This window comes from Chinchilla lanigera, unplaced genomic scaffold (genome assembly GCF_000276665.1).
Source record: "Chinchilla lanigera isolate Chin_1 unplaced genomic scaffold, ChiLan1.0 scaffold00029, whole genome shotgun sequence".
NCBI classification, from domain to species: domain Eukaryota; kingdom Metazoa; phylum Chordata; class Mammalia; order Rodentia; family Chinchillidae; genus Chinchilla; species Chinchilla lanigera.
In genome coordinates, this window is record NW_004955430.1 from 1909673 (window position 1) to 1921147 (window position 11475).

General features: G+C 39.8%; 1 protein-coding gene across 4 annotated transcripts in view; it reads right to left on the minus strand.

Annotated features, from left to right (window-relative positions):
• Positions 1-884: 884 nt before the first annotated feature.
• Positions 885-11475, minus strand: part of Mettl6 (methyltransferase like 6) — a 22693-nt gene continuing 12102 nt past the window's right edge. For 2 of the 4 annotated variants that reach the window (XM_005387304.2, XM_005387305.2), the window contains exons 5-6: positions 5159-5300; positions 885-3755 (exon numbers count right to left, since the gene is read on the minus strand). In XM_005387304.2, coding sequence (XP_005387361.1) covers positions 3562-3755; positions 5159-5300 — 336 coding nt within the window. In that variant the 3' untranslated portion in view covers positions 885-3561. Of the gene's footprint in view, positions 3756-5158; positions 5301-6327; positions 6428-6456; positions 6526-11475 lie in introns of those variants that run through there. The other 2 variants (XM_013515679.1, XM_013515680.1) reach the window with 2 other exon arrangements.

Here is an 11475-nt window from a genome sequence, read left to right on the forward strand (position 1 = left end):
TCAATACAAAGCTTTGTATCATTGAAAGCTCTGTTGCTGTGTTTTTTTTGGTACCGGAAATAGAACTCGGAACCTTGCACTTGCTAGGCAGATGCTTGTGCTGCTGAGCTATATCCCTGGCCCCATTGCTGTGTTTTTAAGACAAAAGACATTAATGTAGGAGTTATTTTTTTCTAAACTAAAACCTCAGTATTCAGGTTTAATTGCAGTGTTGGCACTTTGTGATAAATAAGTGGGTATTGGGCTGCAGTTTGGGCACTCCGCCTCTGAAAGGTTTGCCATCACTGGTCTAGGGGATACTGCTATTTTAGAAAGCATAGTTTTTGTACCTCCACGATCAATCTATTCCTTCACCAGTAGTGAGTATCGTAATTTTAAACTTTCTTTGTTTGACAGGAAGTCTTGATTTCATTATTATTTCTTATTAGAATTTCTCATTTTGTTCATCTTTTTAGCAGCTGTGTATCACTCAGGAATTGTCTGATCTGCCAGTCTGGTATATTTCTTATAGCTCTAGACATGCCTAGCAGCTCTACAGGAACCATGCGTCACATTTTCATCTCCACGGCCGTACCTGACACAGCACATGATACCTCTGTGAAAACATGGCGGTCTCTTTCCAAATGATGTTGGCAACTGCCACACTCGGGTTTTCCACAGCTATTCTTCTTCAGGTATTCCAAATGACTGCTCCACTTTCTGCCTAACTAATTCTAGCTTAGTGAAGTTATGGTTCAAGCTGTCTTTCTGTCTTCCCACTTCGGCTCACACTGTCTCCTCTCCCCAGCCCTGTCCACTGCCACGGTGACCTGAGAATTGATACCCAATAAATAGTATTTAATGAAATGCCACACACTTGAAAAGGGCAGACAGGAAAAGCAAAGGAGCATCTCATTTTATTTTTAATGCAATATTTAGTGGTAATGGGTCAGTATAAAACGAGCTCTCCAACGAAAACATAGTCCTACAAAACACACTCTTGCTTTATTTCACAGTTTTGCCTTTCTTGAGTGACAACTGTGATAGAGAGAACCAAGTACTACTGAACTATAAATAATTTGTGAGGCACACGAGAAGCATGTTGTGGCCCCCTATCTTGCTATGCCTTCATCCCAAGCAGCAATAAAATAAACCCCACAGAGCCAGTTAGGGACGGGGAAGGTGTGAAGGGGTATTTTATTTATCCACAGGAAAAATAAAAGCTTAGGGTTCTTTTTTTTTTTAGCTTAGGGTTCTTGATGGTGTCCAGTATGTTTTTTTTTTTTTTTTTTTTTTTTTGGTCGTGTCCAGTATGTTTTTACGCTCCTCAATTTGCCTGGAGACCGTGTAGACACTTTCCCAGAGAGTGCCTACAGGTGTTCATATTTAGTTGAAAACAAACTGCCTTCAGGAGACAAAGTAGATTCAATGTTGGGTAAAAGCACCCTCACTTTCTTACACCCACAGTGAAGCAAAGATCGATCTAAGCTGAAATTGATCCAGAAAATGTATATGTAACAAGTATTTTCCTCCCTCCATGACAGGAAAAATGGACTGTCATTAAGATGGCAATGGAGAGGCAATAAAAGTTAGCATCTAGCGCCACTCTGTGCTGGCGTAGTCCAATGCGAGGCCTTTCCAAGGACTGGGAAGTCCTTCCTGAACAGGGATTGGCTCGTGAACTGCTTCTACCATTTGGACATCATAATCACAGCAGAAGTTATTTTGTAAGGGACTACAAAATAACAGAAGTAACTAGTATTTGACTGCGTTTTATAAATAAACCACTCTTTCTTCCCCTCTTCCCTCCTCCCCTCTCCATTCTTTCTTCCCATCTTTCTTTTTTGGTACTGGAGATTGAAACCAGGGCCTCTGCACTGAGCTACATCCCTAGCCTTTTTTATTCTGAGACAGGGTCTTGTAAGTTGTCGAGAACCATTCTAAATAACTGTTGGGGAAAATCATTTAAGAGGTAAATTGTGAGTACGGCTTGTCTGAGGCCTAGTGCCTTGCCCCGTGGCCGGCTGAGGTATGCAGGAACATAACCCCGTGTGCCTCCGGTCACAGACGAGGCCTCAGTGGTCTCGCGATGCTGTGGCGCCCCAGGGCAAGGCTGCACCAGCTGAAGACATCCTAGTTCCTTGAGAACGCAGTAGTCATAAAAGCAGTCTCACCTTGGGGAAGGAACAAACTCCTTCTTATCCCCCGCATCAACATAAAGATCCTCATTAGCACAAGCTACTCTGAGTCATCTGATACTCCCTCCAATCATTGTGCACACCCAATAAATAGTGGCTAGCTTGAGTGTCTCTGTCTCTGCCGCCTGTCGTGCATTAAACTGATCTCTTTCTTATTTCATTTTCGCTGTACTCCTTGTACCCAGTATTCCTCATCCAGGCAGCTGGGGATCTTGGCCAGGTCCCTGATACTAAGTCATGAAGTTGTCCGCGCTGGGCTTGAACTTGTGACCCTCCTGCCTCAGGCTCCCAAAGTGATGGGATTGCAGGTGTGTGCCGCTATTCACAGTTAGGGTGTCAGTCCTGAACATGTAAAGACTAAGGTTGACGGAAGTGGGGACTGACCTTGAACCCTGATGGTGATACTCCAAATCCTGTAATATAATTTCACTATGCTGTTTTATAATGTATATTTATTTAACTATACTAAATATCAAAAACACCAAATAAATCTACAATTCTATATAGTACATAACATGAAATGTACATGTACATATCATACAGGTATTCCTTGGTTAACAACCTACCTGGTCAATGACTTTTCACACTTATGTACCACATCAAGCTTAGGGTACGGGAATGTGAGTGGCAGTGTGACCTTACGGTGGCTTCTTCTACTTCAGCACTCTAACACACGTTCTATATACAATTCTTCCTTTAGCGAGCAATTCATTTCACAACCTACTCATAGTAACGTAACCTGCTTGTTAAAGGAGAATGTCTGGGCACACACATACTCCCACTACATAGCACTACAGAACTAACACTGGTCACTGTAGTACTGTTAAGCAATACTTACTACCTTCCTGATGGCTGTTTCATGTGTATGAAAACAAAGCTGTAATGGCTGACATTGTGGTCTGTATGATTTCACAAATGCTAAACTCTTTATGATTAGAGTTGTGATACTAAGCTAATGGTAGCCTCACTTTCTTGGGCACCCAAACTGTGGGAGAACCTGCTAGTAGAGACACTGGGAAAAGGGAATAATCCTTCAAGTTAAAAATACATGTGGGTGTGTTTCAGTGCATTCGGCCTCATTTTTCTACAGGCTTTCTACAGGGCTACCCAGGGGCACACTTAAAGAGTCACATGAGTAATAATAAGAACCTCTTGAACTCTCAACAGCATTCTTGGGTTTTCCTTGATGGGATTTTACAGTCAGACAACATGGCTAAACTATGTTACACCATGAAACTTTCTTTACTTTCAGGTTTCTGAGATTTATTTGCACTTATTTAATACACACATACAGGCTCCTTTTTAAATATAAAACTATTTCTGCTCATTTAAAAATTAAAATATAAAAACAAACCAAAGAAGGAGTGATTCTTAAACTCTCTCATCAAGGGGAGACATAATCGCCAACCTGGTGATGCACGGCCGCAGGGCTGAGGTCCTGTGGAGGTTTTCGAAATTTGCTCTGGAGGAAAACTCTTGGCACACACAGGCCTTCTTTTTTATTCACCGTCTCTCGGAACACATACTCGTTTACCACTTCTTCATATCCTGTGTCCACAAAGAGCTGGGCCAGGAATTCTATCAGAAAAGCAGGGTGGCAATGCTCAGATTTAGTAACTCCACATTTACTCTGCAGTGCTTAGGAGGGGGAGAGGGCTGAGGAGGACCTTTTCTTTTTTGGTAATGAAAATGTCAATGCTAAAATTTAAAGTTTCTTTTTAAACTGACATAACTACTTCTTATGGTCTTACACCCAAACAGAAACGTCGAATTAATTTAATCAGTAATAGTGAAAGGATAACCTGGAGTAGATCCAGATTGCTCTATTAATGTTACAAATACAAAAGTCTGATTAAAAAGCAATGAAATTCCAAACTGGATAAATTCAAAGCCTGCATGTGCTCAAATATTTTATATAAAGCACCGCATTTATCCTGAGGAAGGGGGAACTTCTGTGGCCAGAGTGGGAAAAAACATTACCTAGTGGTGACACATCCTCAGAGAATTTCACCTTAATAATATACCACTCCATATTAAATGAAACAAAAATACATGGTTATATAGCAGAGAATAAAGAGCACTATTCTGAAGGATGTGCTCTTACACACTTTGCAGACATTATCTGTCTTCTCAATTATTTATGACTGGTTTAATTAGATTTTAACCCATCAAATATTAAAATACCTTTTCAATTTTCACCTATTTTTATGATTTTGTGGTTTTAATGATAATCAGTGATTTTTAATTTTTAATACCTAAAAGAATATTTCAAGACATAAAAATATTTATAAAAGCAGATCAAGGAGGTAATTATGACCCAGATTACCAAACAGACTTAAAACCAATATTCAAGCCGGGTGTGGTGGCACACGCCTGTAATTCCAGCACTCAGGAGGCTGAGGCAGGAGGATCGTTGGAGTTCAAGACCAGCCTGGGCTACAAAGTGAGCTCAAGGCCAGCCTGAGCTGCATAGCAAGACCCTGTCTGAAAAAGACCAAAAGAAACCAAAAAACAACAACAAAAAAACCCCAATATTCAAAATACTGCAAAGACTTAAATACACCATTTTCTTAAAAATGGCATTTTCTCATAAAAAAGATCCAATCACTTTTATTGGAAAAGGCTCCTTGCCTCTGAGACTTGGGAAAGTAATCTCCAGGGATTATATGGCCCTGTTTACTTTTGATTGAACAAAGCAAAGTTTGTGTGCCCTCCCTGCTTTTCTCTCACAGTTCCCACAGGGCATCCAGACGGGAGGTCACCCCCAGGCTCACTAAATAGGCGCTGCCACCAGAGACCGCTACAAGCTCCGCACGGGCAAGGGCTGGGTCAGCGGCGCATGTGGCAGCGCTGGCCCCAGGAGCTCGTGCATGTGCGCTGTGTACAGCTGCAAGCCCTCCCGGACCAGCCATGCGGTTATAATGCAGTCAAGCAAACAGAAGTAAAAAGAACATTTCAAGGACAGGTTCCATTCATCTTACCCTCAGTAAAAAAATATGATCTGGTTCCATCTTGTCTAACATAAAAGTTTTCTCCAAGCTTGCTGCTGGCTTTAAACCTAAGCATGGTGTGATCATATAGTCCATAGTCACGGAATAAGACATTTTTCCCTGGTTTTAATACCTACAAGAAAAAAAAAAGCAGGCTGCATGTAACTTTTGGAACCCCATCAAATAAACTACAGTCTGTGTTATGAATTAAAATAACTTAGATTTGTGGTAATTACGACAGGGGCCAGGCCGAAACACCCACAACACGAAGGAAAAGGGCCTATTTGTGAAAGGTATATAAGATCTGACAGAGGACCACAATACTGGAGCGTGTTTTGAGCACCTTCTAGGGCATTCTAACATCGAGGGTCACACAATTAAAACACAAAAGATAATCAACAAAACATTTCTATCAAAGCATATTTTCCCAACATCTTGTAGCCATTTCCTAGTACTCACACTGTACTCAACTGTCTTTTTACAAGAATACATCATTTCGGCGTATTGATTCAGGCTGGTTTTTCTCACTTCTAAGTCTCGGCTCTGGTTTCACTGTACTACAGGCACAGATCACTCAACCCACTATGCTAGAAACTGAGCCATGCCTGGCCTTGCTAGCTTGCTATTTTCTCAACGGATTGCTGCCCAGTTTTGAAAAGGAGTGTGATTATCATCCTCATGTGGGATGAGGGACATGATAGTCAAACAGGTTAAGAGATGTGCTCATGATCACCCACGAGCTAGGAAGGACTCCTGCTTACAGCAAACTAAGTGTGGGGACAGACACTTTTGCTGGTCCTGGGGGGTAGGAAAGGGGTCATTCCATTCTCCTCAAACAGCAAGAGAGGCCTAGAGTGGAGGGATAGTTTTCCTCCCTATACTTCTCATGTTGTGCTGGATTTCTTGGTATGAGTGGATCATCAGGCCAGAGTGCAACAGCTGAGGGAGGGGACCAGTTCAGGACCAGGAGGTGGGTCCCACATGAAAGCCTTTCAGAGATAAGGCATCAGACAGTAGTGTCTCGAATAGCCATATGCTTTTCAGAACACAAAGTGGGCCATACAGTGACGCTTGCTTTTTATATGCAAAGTCTTATCAGTACCAGCACCTTTCACATGTTGTCAGTAAACAAAGAGCCTCTTAGATAAAAGCATTCTTACCTTGAAGAAAGGCTAAGTTTTCAAATGTTAATAAGTAAGAAGGAAAAATTCTGAAAAAGTTCACATGGGACTTATTCTTCACTGCAGAAGGAAGGAAAGGCTGCATGGGACAGAGGAAAGAACACTCACTCAGGACTCTGGAAGTCACGATTCAAACCCCAGTTCTTTCCATTCACTAGCCTCAGAATGTTTTCTTATCTGTAAAATAATAATGATGATATTGATGCCTCCTTTGACCCTGACACTGCATAGTTACCCAGGCAGTCCCCCTATCACTTTATTTCATTCAACAGTGACAAGAAATGGGTACGCTAGGTACTGTTATACCCATCACAATAAACACTTCCTTGCCTGATGTCTCAAGGCAAGTCAAGGACATACAGAAGATCAAAATTCAGGTCTTCAGATGACAAAGTTGGTATACTCTGCTATTCTATTTAAAAAAAAAACAATAAACCTAAAACTCAAAAGCCAAAACAAAACAAAACAAAACAAAACAAAACAAAACAAAACCAAAAAAACCACAATGAGGGAAACCAGGCATGGTGATGCACGCCTGTTAATCCCAGCTACTTGGGAGGGTGAAATAGGAGGATCAATAGTTCTAGGCCAGCATGGGCTACTTAGCAAGACACTATCTCAAAGGGCTGTGGATGTAGTTCAGTGGTAGAGTGTCCCTGAGTTTCATCCCCAGTGTTGAAAAAAAAGAAACTTTAACTTTTTTTTGGAGACAGGGTCCGACCATGTAGCCTAGGCTGACCTCAAATTTGCAGCAGTTCTGTCTCAGCCCCCAAGTGTTGGGATTACCAGATGTGCTGCCGTGTCTGGCTTGGAAATTTAAGGTTTAACAGCTTGGAGTAATAAGATGCATATAAAGGCAGCTTATTATTGTGATTGTTCAGGTCAGGATTCAGAGCTGTCCACAGGGGTCTGTCTCATCAACAGGAGCTGCAAGCTGCTTTTTCCTCCAGTAATCTCCTGACTAAGCACAAGATTTGAAATGAATGAACCAGTCGCTGTGACGGTTCAGAAGGTAAAGCAGACTGCGGCTGAAAACTCATTCCAGATCAGCTGGAAAAAAATTTCAACTGGAGAAAAAAAAATAGGAAGGGTACTGAAACGCAATGTGTTACTGAAGAAGTGCAACTTGGGAAAGCTCAAGTCAATTTTTTCTGTTTTAATGTAAAATTTTCTACCTACTAAAATATATGTAATGTACATGTTTATACGACACGAGGTTCGGGAATGGTGAAAATGATTTATGAGGACAGATCTATAAAACATGGGTTACCTTTGAGTTGATTTTTCCCAACCTAAGGTCATATTCTCATCTGAGTTTTAAGCTTTTGTCCTTTTTATCCAAGTCTTTAATTCACCTAAGAATGATTTTTATATAAGCTGTGAAGTGGGGATCCAATTTTGCTTTTTGCCACTGAATGAATGAAACGGCAACATTTGTTGAGCAGTGTTTCCTCTTCTAGTGATCAAAGCCACATTTAGAGTGTATCAGATCTCTGCATATTAGAAATATGGATCTATTTCTCAGCTCTGTGTTACGTTCCACTTCTCATGTCTATCCTTCTAACACCATTCTGTCCCTTTTTGCTTTATGGATTGATTATTACAATTAATTACATCCTGTCTGACAAAAGTTATAGTCCTGTTGTCTCTGGCAGTGGGGCATTCATACCACATTTTATTTTTTGTTATGATGAATAATGGACAAATTACCATCAAAATAAGTCATGCCAATCTGAGCATAAAAAGTAACTTTTACTTTTAGTCTTTTTGAGACAGGGCCTCACTCCGTAGTTCAGGCTGGCCTAGAACTCACTTTGTAGCCCAGGCTGGCCTTGCAGTTGCAGCTATCCTCCTGCCTCAGCTTCCTGAGTACTGGGATTACAGGCATGCACCACCACACCCAGCAAGAAGTACATTTTATATGGTGGAAGAAACACCTAAAGTTCTATACACATTATCAAAATAAGTCTCAATATCAAAGGAAGAATGTGAAAGCTTATAAACTTGATATAATCTGTAATTATGATGGGATATACACAGATATCAAGATAGCACCTGTTAACAAGTTTAGAGTTGAATTCTTTCTAGAAACACATGTACAGAAATCTCTGTAATATGTACACCATAGTTGAAAATAAAAATCATTTTAAAATGCTATGTTCTATGTTACAAATGAAAGATGGAATGCACACATGTATGCAAGCGCACACATACACACACACACGCACACACACACAGTCTGAGCTTACCATAGATAGTGGGAAAATCCCAACAATTAGCAAAAATTCATTTTTAATGGCCCATTAACCCCAATTACTAAACAAGTACATATATATTAAGCTTACTAGTACACTGGAAATCTATTTCAACTTCTCTATGGCTCTAACATGGTGCAAAATAAAGGGGAATATAGTATCTGATTTAAAATGACACATTTGTTAACCTGATACTATTATTAAGATTATATAAAAATACAGAATTATGTTACCTCAACATTTACAGGTGTTTTCAAAAGTGAACATTAGAAAAACTGTACATAATCCAGAAATATACTTAAGAAGGAACTACTAATGAACACACTACATTTATTCTTTGGGACATCTCTTTTAGGTAGTTATTTTCTGGATCATTCTACAAAGAACAAATCTACATCAAGCTTTTCATGTTACTTATATAGGTATGTACGATATGAAGAATTTTTATAGGATTTTGAAATGTGTGTTACAACTGAAAACATTTTTTTTACATTCACAGGGATGTTACCCAATGTGTTTTTGAGAGAGAGGGTCTCGCTATTAGTTTAGGCTGACCTCAAACTCACAGCAATCCTCCTGCCTCAGCCTCCCAAATCCTTTGACTACAGGTGTGCGCCACCATGCCCAGCAATGAATTCTTAAATATAGGCCAACTGAAGACTTTTGTCAGCTGGGCATGGTGGCTTATACCTGTAATCCCAGTACTCGTGAGGCTTAGGGAGGTGTACCACTGTGAGTTCAAGGCCACCCTGGGTTACACAGTAAGTTTAAGGCCAGCCTGAACTACATAGCAAGACCTCGTCTCCAAAAAAATAAAGACTTTTATACATCGCTTCTCTTTAAGGTTCCTCACTTGTGTTAATTTACATATATGAATGAAGCCAAAATGAAATGAAGCCAAATATGAATCTGAGTGAAACCAAAATGTCCTACAAAATGTACAATGATGCGAATTGTCTCCACTATGCAAATGGCTGCAAAAAAGGTCATATGATAATGAAAGCTTCCCCATTCCGTACTTAAAGCTACATGCTGTGTGAGTTCATGTTTTCTGAGCTTATGATTATCCCTGAAAGCTTTTTCCACATTGCTTACGTATATGGAGTTTCTCTTCAGCATGAGCTCATTTTTATGCAAACAGCTAGAAGCAAAGGCTTTCCTACAGTGCTTACACACATAGGATTTCTTCCCACTGTGAATTATTTCATGTCTATGAAGCATACTGCTAACTGTGAAGGATTTCCCACACGGCTGACACACACAAGGTTTCTCCACACTGTTCTTTCATGTCTATAAATGTATTTGTTATCAGTAAAGGGATTCCCACATTGCTTATGTACATACATAGGGTTTGCCTCCAGTGTGAGTTCTTTCAGGTATATGAAAATAACTGGAAGTGAAAGCTTTCTTACACTGATTACACACATAGGATTTCTTCCCACTGTGATTTCATGTCTACGAAGTGTACTGCTATCTGTGAAGGATTTCCCACACTGTTGACATATACAAGGTTTCTCCACACTGAGTGTTTTCATGTCTATAAATGCATTTGCTACCAGTAAAGGGCTTCCTACACTGTTTACGCACATAGGGCTTCTGTCCAGTGTGAATTCTTTCATGTGCACGAAGATAACTGTGTCTACGGCACACTTTCCCACACTGCTTACATGAAAAGGGTTTTTCTCCACTGTCTTTTCATGTCTCTGTAAGTTAGTAGAGTAACTGAATGTTTTCCCAGATTGCTTACATAGTTTTAAACCAGGAGGTTTCGTGGTCACATTAGGATCTGGCATGCAGCCAAAGATTTCTCCACATTGACTCTATACTTTTACATTGGCAGACTCTCTTTACCTCCTGACTTCTAAAAATTTCACCTAGAATTTTTGCATTCATCTTCAATTTTCCAGCCCTCCCATTTTCTTCCTACTGCAGCCAGGTTCCTAAGTTTCCCACATCACATCTCTGTAGAGTTTCTTTAGGGAAGGATCCACAAAAAGCTACTCCTCCATTGTGAAGTTCACAGTCACGTCCTCAAAATTCAGTCTTCATTTCCTGGCTTTGGGGTCTCCCAGAGGTCTTCCTATGCAGCCCATAGCAAAAGTCACATAGCAAGAGTATGACTGAGCTAGGATGTCTGTCAGCAACAAACTGGGGGCTCCTGATTATGGCACTCCCATTGTCTTTATTATCGCAGCTGTCATAACTTTTGTACCTGATTAGGAATAAAACCCCCATTTCATTCTTCAAGAGTGCTTTGGGTATTCTTGGGCCTTTGTTCTTTCATTTTTTTTTTTTTTCTTTTGAGACAGGGTTTTGCTCTGAAGTTCAGGCTGGCCTTGAACTCACTTTGTAGCCCAGTCTGGCCTCAAATTTGCAGCAATTCTCCTGCCTCAGCCTTCCAAGTGCTAGGATTACAGACGTGTTTCATGTAAATTTTGAATCAGCTTGTCAATTTCCTTAAAAAACAAAAAGATTCCCCCTTAAAATTGAAAAATAATCAACTTTTTAAAAACTCTACTGGGATTTTAATTGTAACTGCACAGTTCAATTAGGAAAGAACACAAAATATATCCAGGAACACAGTATTTCTCGCCATATCAATTTTATTTAACAGCCTTCAATAAAGTTATATATAATTTGTTTATATATAACATACTCATGTTAGATTTGATCTTAGGTAGTTTTTATTATTATATTACTATTCAGAAAAGGTTCTTTTTAAAAAATTGAATTTTCTTTGTATTATTTATTAAATCTTACATGCAAAACCAGATTTAGCTTGTGGCCATAATTTGCTGGCCCTTGATGATGTAATAAAGAAACACAGCAGTCAAAACAAATGAACTGATATATATATATATATATATATATA